The 12,463-nt window shown below is 40.2% G+C and overlaps 1 protein-coding gene across 1 annotated transcript; it reads right to left on the bottom strand.

The window, feature by feature from the left end:
- Positions 1-356: 356 nt before the first annotated feature.
- On the bottom strand, positions 357-5,596 carry LOC103941951. The gene is given in 3 exon segments (XM_048579362.1): positions 357-1,237; positions 1,240-2,348; positions 2,814-5,596. Coding segments are annotated over 3 exon segments (4,773 nt in total).
- Between the last annotated feature and the right edge of the window lie 6,867 nt (positions 5,597-12,463).

The raw sequence follows: 12,463 nt of genomic DNA, 5'->3' as shown, positions 1-12,463 counted from the left end.
AGACATTGTCCTCAATGTCAAGAAATAAAGCACGTAAACAGAAGAAGGGAAGGATAAATGAATAATATCACTTGAACAGAGAAACTCCCCTGATTTATGCTTCACATGGAAGCCATGGTGTTCAATGCAATAGCCACCCCCAACTTAAACATTCGCGGTCTCAATCATTGTTATGTGGCAGCTAGACGTCCCTACACCAACAGAAAATAGTCAGCGAGTAGCAAATAAGTGAAGACAGAAAACAAAACAAAGAAAACGAAAAATAGGAAATTAAACAAATAGAAAATATAAGAAAAGCATGGGTTGCCTCCCATGAAGCACTGAATTTATAGTCTTCAGCCGGACTATAGTGTTGCTCAGGCGCGATCAAATAAAGGGATGTCAATCTTCATTGCATCGAAGTTGACTTCCAAATAAGGTTTCAATCGTTGACCGTTAACTTTGAATGCATTCCCGGTCTCCAGATTTTGCACTTCAACTGCCCCATGAGGAAAGACTTGTAATACTAGAAATGGACCATACCAACGTGAACGAAGCTTTCCAGGAAAAAGCTTCAATCTAGAATTGTACAACAACACCTTCTGACCAACATAGAACTCTTTTCGCAGGATGTTTTTATCATGCCAACGCTTGGTTTTTTCCTTGTAAATTTGAGCATTCTCATAAGCCTCGTTTCTCAACTCCTCAAGCTCATCTAATTGCAAAAGCCTTTTCTGTCCAGCTGCTTGAAAATCGAAATTAAGCTTCTTGATTGCCCAATAAGCCTTGTGCTCGAGTTCAACTGGCAAGTGACAAGCTTTCCCGAAAACCAATCTGTATGGAGACATCCCAATGGGTGTTTTGTAAGCTGTTCTATACGCCCATAGTGCATCATCTAAGCGAAGAGACCAATCTTTACGTGATGCATTCACCGTCTTCTCCAGAATTCGCTTAATCTCTCTATTTGACACCTCCACTTGGCCACTAGTTTGAGGATGGTATGGCGTAGCGACCTTATGAGTGATATTATACTTGGCCAAAAGAGCTTTAAACTGTTTATTACAAAAATGAGAACCTCCATCACTTATAATCGCTCTTGGTGTTCCAAACCGAGTGAAAATGTTAGCCTTGAGAAACCGTAGAACAATTCTAGCATCATTGGTTGGTGTGGCAATGGCTTCCACCCACTTAGAAACATAGTCGACAGCCACCAAAATATATTTGTGCTTATATGATGAAGGAAAAGGCCCCATAAATCAAAAAGCTCAACTATCAAAATGTTATTCAACGGCATCTCATTTCTACGAGAGATATTACCAAGCCTTTGACATCGATCACAAGCAACAACAAATGCATGAGAATCCTTAAACAAGGTTGGCCAAAAGAATCCAGATTGTAGAACTTTGGCTGATGTCTTTGTTGCTCCAAAATGCCCTCCACAAGCATATGAATGGCAATGGTTCAAAATACTTTGCTGCTCATCTTCAGGAACACACCTGCGAATGATTTGATCTGGACAATGCTTATACAAGTAGGGATCATCCCAAAAATAGTGCTTCACTAGAGAGAAGAATTTCTTTCTTTGTTGAAAATTCAAATCCTTCGGAACCACCCCACTTGCCAAATAATTTGCAAAGTCAGCAAACCAAGGGACTGCACCATGTTTAGCAGCAAACAATTGTTCATCAGGAAAAGTCTCAGTGAATGGCACAACGATATCAACATCTTCTTCTCGAACTATCCTAGATAGATGATCTGCCACCACATTTTCGGACCCCTTCTTATCTCGAATCTCGAGATCAAATTCTTGGAGAAGAAGTACCCATCTAATCAGTCTCGGCTTTGCATCTTTTTTGGATAAAAGATATTTCAAGGCAGCGTGGTCAGTGTACACAATAACCTTTGAACAAATAAGATAGGACCGAAACTTGTCAAGCGCAAATACTACAGCTAACAACTCTTTTTCAGTGGTTGAATAGTTCAACTGGGCATCATTTAGCGTGCGACTAGCATAGTAAATAACATGAGGTAATTTGTCCTTTCGCTGTCCCAAAACTGCTCCCACGGCATAGTCACTTGCATCACACATCAATTCAAATGGAAGATTCCAATCGGGTGCTGTAATAATAGGAGCTGATGTGAGAAGCTTCTTCAAAGTGTTAAAAGCAGACAAACACTCCGAATTGAACTCAAATGTGACATCTTTTTGCAGTAAGTTGCTAAGAGGCTTGGCTATTTTGGAGAAGTCTTTAATAAATCGCCGGTAGAACCCCGCATGGCCAAGGAAACTTCGGACTCCTTTAACTGATGTAGGTGCTAGAAGTTTTTCAATAAGATCAATTTTTGCTCGATCAACCTCAATACCTAGGCTAGAAATTCGATGCCCCAATACAATGCCCTCTTGCACCATGAAATGACATTTTTCCCAGTTCAACACTAAGTTCGTCTCTTGACACCGTTTCAGCACAAGTGTCAAATTGTGAAGACAATCATCAAAGGAAGATCCAAAGACAGAAAAATCATCCATGAAGACTTCGATAAACTTTTCAATCATGTCAGAAAAAATACTCATCATACACCTTTGAAAAGTGGCAGGTGCGTTGCAAAGTCCGAAAGGCATTCTTCGATAAGCAAACGTCCCAAATGGACAAGTGAACGTCGTTTTCTCCTGATCTTCTGGCGCAATGGCAATCTGGTTATATCCAGAATAGCCATCTAAGAAACAGTAGTGGGAATGACCTGCCAGTCTCTCCAACATCTGATCAATGAATGGCAAAGGAAAATGATCCTTGCGTGTGTCATTGTTTATCTTTCGATAATCTGTGCAAACTCGCCAATCTGTTTTCGGTCTTATGGGCACTAACTCATTGTTGTCATTTTTAGCCACAGTGATGCCTTTCTTCTTTGGAACTACTTGAACCGGACTCACCCATTTACTATCGGATATTGGGAAGATAACTCCCACATCTAAAAGCTTGAGAACTTCTGCTCGGACAACTTCCTTCATAAGTGGATTAAGCCTCCTTTGTGCCTCAATAATGGGCTTGCTGCCTTCTTCAAGAAGAATTCGATGCATACATAAGGTTGGGCTGATGCCTTTAATGTCAGCTATAGTCCATCCCAATGTTGTCTTGTAATCTCTGAGTACTCGAAGCAATTTTTCTTCTTCGAGAGAAGTTAACTTGGCTGCAATAATCACTGGCAATGACTCGGAAGCACCTAAAAATGCATACCTCAGATGGGTAGGCAATTGTTTCAAGCTTAGCTTCGGTGCAACTTCAACAAATGGATAAATTTTCACTAGGGCAGGTCCTAAAGCTTCGTAATGGTGTCTCCAATGCAGATTATGTGGAGGGGCAGAATTGAGAATATTGACAATTTCAGTAACTTCTTCCACTTCAACTCTAGGAATGGATGAATGAACTAGACAAGCTTCGAGAGGTTCAATTGGATGTTGTGCTCGGAACTGCTCGCTCACAATCTGATTTAAGATATCAATACTAAAACATTCTTCCTGCTCTCTTGGATGCTTAATAGCTTCAAAAACTTTGAACACCACTTCTTTGTCTTCAACTCGCAAAGTAAGTAAACCACTTTTGACATCAATCAATGTACCAGCAGTAGCTAAGAATGGACGACCAAGTATAATTGGAATCTCTCTATCTTCTTCCATATCAAGAATCAAGAAATCTGCAGGTAGGATTAACTGATCAACTCGAACCAACACATCTTCGACAATGCCTCGTGGATAAGTGACAGATCGATCCGCTAGTTGTAAAGACACAAGAGTAGGTTTCATTTCGCCCAAACCTAGCTGTTTAAAAATAGAATATGGCATCAAGTTAATACTAGCACCAAGATCACATAAAGCTTTTTCAAAAGAAGATTTTCCAATTGTGCAAGGAATCGTAAAACTCCCTGGATCGGTCAATTTCGGTGGCAACTTCTTTTGTAAAATAGCGCTACACTCTTCCGAAAGCATTACTTTTTCATGCTCCAAAAACCTCCTCTTGTTCGTACATGCATCCTTCAAAAACTTTGCATAACTGGGAATTTGTTTCACTGCATCAAGTAGAGGTATGTTAATGTTCACTTTTTTAAATAACTCTAAGATATGAGAAAAGTTTTGGTCTTTCTTAGCCTTCTGAAGTCGTTGAGGATATGGAACTGGCGCAACATTGACCCTCTCCAAAATCGAATCGCCTAGACGTGTAGAATCTGATGCATGAGGAACAATATTCGGCACTTGAGCACCTGAATTCATAAAACTTTCTTGTACTTCGGTGACAACATTCTCAGACTTTTCAACCAACGTCCTATTTTCTTCACCATTTGTCTCTATAGTTCTCCCACTCCTGAGTGTAATAACCTTTAATTGCTCCATATTCCTTGGATTAATCTCAGTTTGACTGGGAAACTTGCCCTTCTCCCTCTCAACCATTGCATGTGCAATCTGCCCAACTTGATCCTCTAGCTTACGAATAGATGCTTGCTGATTTTGTAGAGAAGTTTGAGTTGCTTGCATAAAATTATTGGTGTTTTGAGCGAGATTGTTGGTAGTTTGAGCCAACTGAGCCATCATATCTTCCATTGAACTTTTCTTGGCTTCATTATTCTGGAACGGTGGAGATGGGTTCACTTGATTTTGTTGATTGTTCTTCCAAGCAAAATTGGGATGCTGACGCCAACCAGGATTATACTTGTCAGAGAATGGATTAAACTGTTGGCGATTAAAATTTCCAATTTGATTGGCTTGTTCTTCAATGAACTCCGGAAATGAACCCTTCATAGGACAATTTATACTAGAATGTGGACCTGCACAAATTTCACACATATTAGAAACCATTTTTGACTGATTAGAAGACATTAAAGAATCAAATTTCTTATTTAAGTTAGAAATTTGGGCAGCCATAGCCGTAAATGCATCAATCTCATGTACGCCAGCTTTCTTTGGTTGTTCTCTTTCTCCTCCCCAGTTTTGAGAATTGGCAGCCAAGGTATTGAAAAGTGTAGATGCCTCGTCAACAGTTTTAGTCATTATAGCACCCCCACTGGCAGCATCTATCATTCGCTTATTGTCAGCGCTCAAACCTTGATAGAAAGACTGAAGCTGCAACCATTCCGGCAAACCATGATGTGGACACTTTAGTAATAAGTGTCTGAATCTCTCCCAACTCTCATAGAAAGGCTCGCCTTGGAATTGAGCAAAAGTCATTATTTCGTTCCTTAGCTTTGCAGTCTTGGAAGGAGGGAAAAATTTCTGCAAAAATTTGTTGGCCAAATCATTCCAAGTTGTTATCGAATTCGATGGAAGTGAATGGAGCCAATTCTTCGCCTTATCTTTCAAGGAAAATGGGAACATTCGTAATCTGATAGCCTCACTTGGCACATGATGAATCTTGAGAGTGTCACATATCTCGAGGAACTCATTGATATGCAAGTTAGGATCTTCAGCAGTCAAGCCATAATATGATGGCATCATTTGAATGAAAGACGGCTTCAATTCGAAGTTGTTGGCAGCAACTTCCGGTCGAACGATGCATGACGGTGAGGTTGTCACAGTAGGAGCGGAATACTCCATCAACGTTCGGTTCTCGTCCGGATTAGGGAGAGCCATTTCGTCAATCAATTCTTGCTTAGTTTGCTCTCTTAGTAAGTGATAAAAAGTCCTTTCGATCTCTGGATCAAATGGTACAAGCTCTAAACTCCGAGAACGGCGACCGTGCATGAACTTCAAAATGTACCTGAAAGCAAAAGAAAACAGAAACAACAATTAAAATCACACAAATAACAATAAAAATAAATTAGCAACAGAACTAACTCAATCTTCGTCGACGGCGCCAAAAACTTGTTGCTAAAATTAGATTAATCAAAATCAACCCAATTAAGTCCGAAATTTTAATGCTCGCAAGTGTACGAATCGTAGTATAATATAGTAGGCAAGCACAAGATCGTTCCAACTAAGATTGAATGTAATTCTAACTATTTAACTAAATTTAAGTTTCATTTGAATTGGAAAAGAAAAATTGATGATTTGAATGAGAATTTTGAAATGGTGATGTAAATAAAATGAAATGAACTTAGCTAAGTGATGACAACTACAAAGTAAACAAATTATAATTCAATTGTGAAAAACACTAGAGCATCCGATTCACCATAACCAATCCTACTTAATTCCAACAGTTAATTCTCAACAAATAAACATCCAACTTGACGGTCTAGTTCCTCTAATTCATATAGTATCCATGGCATCTAGATTACTACGTATATTCATATGTGCTAATAATCTATGGCATCTAGACTACTAAACACACACAAGTTCATTTACAGTTTGGGAACTAACTAAAAAAACCGCATGAAACCTAGTGTATGGCATCTACAACAAGGAATTCATGGTACCACTTGCAAGACGCTAAAACCGAATTAACAACATGGCATATGCGTTAACTCGCATCACATATACTCAATTCAAACCCAAGTGGTAGCCAATCACAAGAATCAAAATCAAGCTCATAAGCACAACAAAATGATACTCAAAGTGAATGAATATTCATAACTAATTAAACTGAAAAATTAAGAATTCATAGTTAGCCTACATCGTAGCCCTAGCAAATGAAATTAGTTCCAACACATAATCGAAATTGGAACCGAATCCATCATAAAATAAGAAGAAAATTTAGTTTAGAAAAGGCCTGAAAAATAATCCCCCTGCTTGTCCGCACCTCTCTTCGTCGTCCCCTTTCCTCCGCCTGCTTTTCCTTTTTTTTTTGTTTTCTTTTCCCCTTTTACGTTTCTGTAACCGAAGAAAACCTTAACCCCAATTGATTGCTGATAGTAAACAAAGAAACGGTAGAAATCTTCAATTATGTTTGCTGGCCACTCTTTGGTACATTAAAGCACCCAAATGAATTCTGACAAACTTGTACCCTTGATCTCCTTGCTGTTGTTTTACCCCTTGATTTCAATAACTCAGCAAATCCAATTAAAACATCAACAGCCAAATCTCTCTTTAATGCCTTCACGCCAAAACCCCAATGCTCCAGATTCATCTTCTTGTAGAGATCCACCGATTGAAACTTTGGTGATTTTCTTTTCTTTTTTCTTGAAATGGAATTGGTCGGCTACCCTTGTAGAATGCCAAGAGGTGAATGCAACCTTTTCTTTCTTTTGGAACAGAAAACAATAAAAACTCTTTCCCATGGAATTGGTAAGAAGCCACGCGCAAGTGAACGGTCTAGTTGACTAGTCAACGTCCTTTTAGACTTGTAAAACAATATGATCCCTACAGAAAAATTCAACCAAATAAGCTGTTGCCTAATTTCTAAAGGAAAGATGCATAAGATTTGGATGAGCCAAAAATGTAATTAATAATTTCCCAACTTGTGAATATCATTTAAGACCAATTTTGACTTAAGAAAAAAATATATAAAGCAAGCACATTTCAACTCAATCCACTTACTCAACAAAACCAAATTCCAACTACTTTATTTGAATTGAACTTAAAAGGATTGAATTCATATTTTTCTCAAAACCATGTAATTTCATTCATTTAGAACAAACATGACACAAGAAAATGTAGCTTTTGGAGTAACATAAATAGTAAAATATGCGCTCATCATGGCCTAGCCTGCTCCCGCCAAGTAGCCCACTCTCGTGGCCCAGCTTGCTCTCTCTGAGCAGCCCACTATCGTAGCCCAGCTTGCTCCCGCGACATTTTAAGCGGCCCAAATCGGTCCAAGACTATCTCAACCATCTGGACCAACCATCGAGTCGGGGTCATTTTCACCACATTTCTCTGCGGATTTGATATTTCCCAATTCAAATCTCGCGCCTAAAGCCTACCACACTTCCACTGCTCAAGGAGGCATATTCCTTCCAAGCTCTTCTAATCTAAATGGTGAACAACACTTGTCTCAACAAGTCATAAAGTTGACGAGCACCTTTGCATAACAGACAACCTTGGTGAATCAACTATTGCAACGCACCAAAATCCAATGTGCCCCGGATAAGGTGTCCCGAAGAAAGACAAGGGTAAACGAACCTCTCCACCAGCGTCTCAGCAAGCAACCACTTAGCCAGTCACGAACCAAGCGTTTTAACGGAGTACACTCCCGACTGGACCCTTAAGATAGCGTATACTCTCATCTTAGTGCGTGGAGGAGCGTGCACTCTCAGTTAGGCCCACAGACAAACATACATCTTAAGGTTGGGGCCACACTCCGATAATCAACATGAGCAACCTTCCAGGTGAAATGTTTATTCGTGGCAAGGCCCGCAAGGAACATCCTTCACCTCACATCGGAGTAAGCAGCACAACGGACGGAGAGAAACATTCACTCAATCAGGCTCAAGTTCAACTAACAGTTTACGGGTTACCTGCTCGCCTGCTAGGAACATACCACACCCGCCACAGCTGCAGCATAGACGAGCCGAACACATGGAATAACAGCCTAGACCAACAGGTCATGACTGGGGGCAGCCGAGAACTCTGTCACCCCAACAAAGGCACATTCAAGAAGAAGTAGAAAGGTCTTCTGACCTAGCGATTGCGTAATTTGCCGCACAACGAAGCTATTAACATGACACTCCGACGAGACATGACCAACATAAGCGAGTCATCTTTCAATGACAAGATCGAGCAGACAGGACTACCTCACATAGATTGCTGGATATAAAGACTACTTCTGTTCTGACAAATGTAGCAGCTCAGCCTAATGGCACGCCGAGGGCAAACGAGTACCAAAAGGACACACCAGCCCAAGTACCAAAAATCGGAGACAGGCTAAGGATTATTTCGGTTGTCCCAGTAGTCCAGCTTTCTTCACCTGTACTCACGACAATGATTTTCATGCTTTTAAGTGCGATAAGGTAAACCAATTCCCCGACACCCAAAAGGGTATGCTCTCCAGTGTGAGAGGATAAACTAATTGCTCTCCAGTGCGATAGGGTAAACCAATTCCTCGACACCCATTTGGGTTTGCTCTCCAGTGCGAGAAGATAAACTAATTGTTCTCCAGTGTGAGAGGGTAAACCAATTCCCGGACACCTATTTGGGTTTGCTCTCCAGTGTAAGAGGATAAACTAATTGCTCTCCAGTGTGAGAGGGTAAACCAATTCCCGGACACCTATTTGGGTTTGCTCTCCAGTGTAAGAGGATAAACTAATTGCTCTCCAGTGCGAGAGGGTAAACCAATTCCCCGACACCCATTTGGGTTTGCTCTCCAATGCGAAAGGATAAACTAATTACTCTCCAGTGCGAGAGGGTAAACCAATTCCCCGACACCCATTTAGGTATGTTCTCCAGTGCAAGAGGATAAACTAATTGCTCTCCAATGCGAAAGGATAAACTAATTCCCCGACACTCATTTGGGTCTGCTCTCTAGTGCGAAAGGATAAACTAATTGCTCTCCAATGCGAAAGGGTAAACTAATTCCCCGACACCCATATGAGTTTGCTCTCTAGTGCGAGAAGACAAACTAATTGCTCTACATTGCGAGAGGGTAAACTAATTCCCTGACACCCATCTGGTAAGCTCTCCAGTGTAAGAAAGCCACATAGTTCAAAAGATTGAATGATTGAAGATCAACTAGGCAGCAAATGGTCATGGGGCATCAGCCATTTTTGTACTCAATAGTTCGCTCATCCGACACTTTATCTTTAGCAGCTCCGATCTAGGCAGCTTCATCCTTGACTGCTCCATCTACGACATCTGAGAAATTAAACTCAAGAAGTTTCCTCATTTTTGGTAGGCAACCCAGACGTGGCAGCCCAAACAATTGCCCATACCATGCCACTTCTTCGGCTTATGCCGAACCAATCCTTGGCTTCAATCAAACTGAGCTGCTCAAGCAATGGCCCCTGCCACATTACCTCCTTGGCCCATAACAAGCCGACTCCTGGCCCCTGCCAACCGACGTGCCGCACCACCCCGACGACTGTCCTATGGCAGCACCACCCAAGAAGAAGACAAGAAGAATTAAGTTTTTCTTGCATCGGTGCAACGCGGAAAAGACAAAGAAATGAACGAAAGACGGTCCTTTGCATAGGCAAGTGTAGAAGATTGCTACGGAAGGGGGACCAAATATCATCTAAGCTTTCTCTCTCTTGTAGGGTAGAATAAATCGCTCTCTAAAGTTTATTTAACAACCCACTTAAGATGGACTTAAATAGGCTTTAAGAGAAATTTATTTCCCTTTCCTAGAAGGATCTAATTTCATATTAAAGAGGGAATCTACATCAACATAGGAAGCAGTCCTAAGTTTCCTAGAGCAAGAAGATCTCTACACCTGCTGCCCTTTCCTATGAGCAGCCCAGCAGGTGTGGGGGCATTTGTGGAGCCAAAAATAATCACAAGGCGACATGTGGATTTTTGGTAAAAATGTCAAAATTACCCTCAAGGCACATCGGATTTCCTACGTGCGAGCAATGGACAATCATTCTTTAATCAAGCCAAAAGTGCCCAAAATAGATAACAAATTCAAAATTATCTCATCCATCCTCATCCTATATTCTCCATAAGGTATTTATTCCATAACCTTCAAAACATTCCATATAAATTGAATTAATTGGCTAATTAACGGTTTTATTACCTAATTAATCCATTAATTGCCAATTAAATCACCCATCTCACACAAAAATACCCCAAAAGGCCAGCCACCTTTTCTCCAAAGGCGACCAGCCATGCCCTATATATGTCACCCTATTTTCTCTAAAAATGGGAGCTCCACACTCTTGCAAAACTCCCAAAAAACTCTCCAAACACGTTTCTCTTTAAATTCTAACTTTGGCATCGGAGGTTCTTCGGCCAAAGCCCCCCCATTCATCGTGGGCGCGTGAGGCTCTTGGCCTTGACCTAAGGTGTTATTTGTTTTGTAGGTGCAATTTTGTCCAAGAACAATGAGGAAGAAATTTGCATCCACATGGTTAAACTAAGATTTAAAGGATTTTAAAAGTGAGATTTTATAGGATTCAAAAGGATTAAAGACTCCTACAAAATTCATATGGATTTTAAAGAATTTGAATGGATTGTGGTGGATTGTGGTGGAAGGATTTGAAATCCTAGGGGGTGAGGTTGGATTCTTTTTAGTCTTGGTTATATATACTTTTTGCTCTCAAATCCCACAAAAACTTACTGAAATCCTCCAAAATCTTAATTTTTTTAATACACTTAGATTTGGATGAATTTTAAAATCCTTTAAAATCTTTTAATTGACTACACCTAGATTTGAATGGATTCTAAAATCTTTTAATTGATTACACTAGGATTTTAAAGTCTTTTAAAATCCTCTCAAATCCAAGTTTGACTAGGGCTGGAAAAAAATCCCAAAAATCCCAAACCAAACCGAAAAAATCCCGATCCCAAACCAAAAAAATCCCAAACCAAAATTCCCGAAATTTTCGGTATGTCATCCCGAACCAAACCGAAATTTTCGGTATGGGATTCGGTATTGCATCTCCATTTTTTCGGTATTCCCATACCGAATCGAAATAAATATTATATATATATATTATTTTTTAATTATAAGAGAATTATTTCAACCGTTCATTATTTTAGATTTAATCTGTGCCGTTCATTTGTTTTTAGGTTAGATCTCACTTCCGTTCCATACTTCCACTTCCATAGTTCCACCAGCCTTCCTTCACGGCTTCACCAGAATCACCCATTTCAATTTGTCTGTGAGCTTGAAGTTGAAAACGCAGCCGCTGTGCGTGTGCCACTGCCACCAGCCTTCCTTCACGGCTTCACCAGAATCACCACCCAGCTTGCCTTCCTTCGAATCGTCTCTGACTCTCCAGCGGCCCAGCCTTCCTTCACGAATCGTCTCTGACTTCACGACGTTGTAAGTTTATCCGCTTCATGGTGACTTCACGGCATGAAAAATGCTCCTACTGTTGCTAATTTAGAAAGTAGTCATTATGAGTGAAATACTAGTAGTAATTTGATTAATCCTTTGTACTAAGAAAGTAGCCAAATTCTCTTGCAGCCCTTGTTTCCTGGCGAAAGTGGAGTGGCCAAATAGGCAAATACCAGTTGAGATAATTAAGGTGAGGATGAAGGACCTCGGATAATTGGGATTGGAAATTTTGTATTTAGCAACTAATTATATGGGAAATCATGTCGAAATGGTAAATTATGTATGGGTTTTTACATAATTGTGTTTTTGTGAAGATTTCTATTGCGCCTATGGTGCATTTATTTCACTTTTTTGACATTACTGTAATGATTTTCAATATATTTTCTGATCCCCACTTCTCATTTTGTACAGGAGCCTGAACCCATAGACTGGGAGTACTACAGGAAAGGAATCGGGTCTCGGTTGGTGGATATGTACAAGGAGGCTTATGACAGTACAAGCCTAAGTTTGATCAATTGGTTAGTTATCTCTTTCTTGCTGTTTCTCTGTTTATCTGTTTATCTCTATCTTCATCTGTCCTTCAGTCTAACTTTCTGAGGTGTTATGTTTCTGTGGAGTACAGTTGGTGG

This window comes from the organism of the source record quoted next, unplaced genomic scaffold (genome assembly GCF_019419815.1).
Source record: "Pyrus x bretschneideri cultivar Hongxiangsu unplaced genomic scaffold, Pyrus_bretschneideri_v1 Contig13, whole genome shotgun sequence".
In the NCBI taxonomy this organism is placed as follows: domain Eukaryota; kingdom Viridiplantae; phylum Streptophyta; class Magnoliopsida; order Rosales; family Rosaceae; genus Pyrus; species Pyrus x bretschneideri.
The sequence above is the reverse complement of the archived record's forward strand: the minus strand, read 5'-3'. Positions and strand labels throughout refer to the sequence as shown.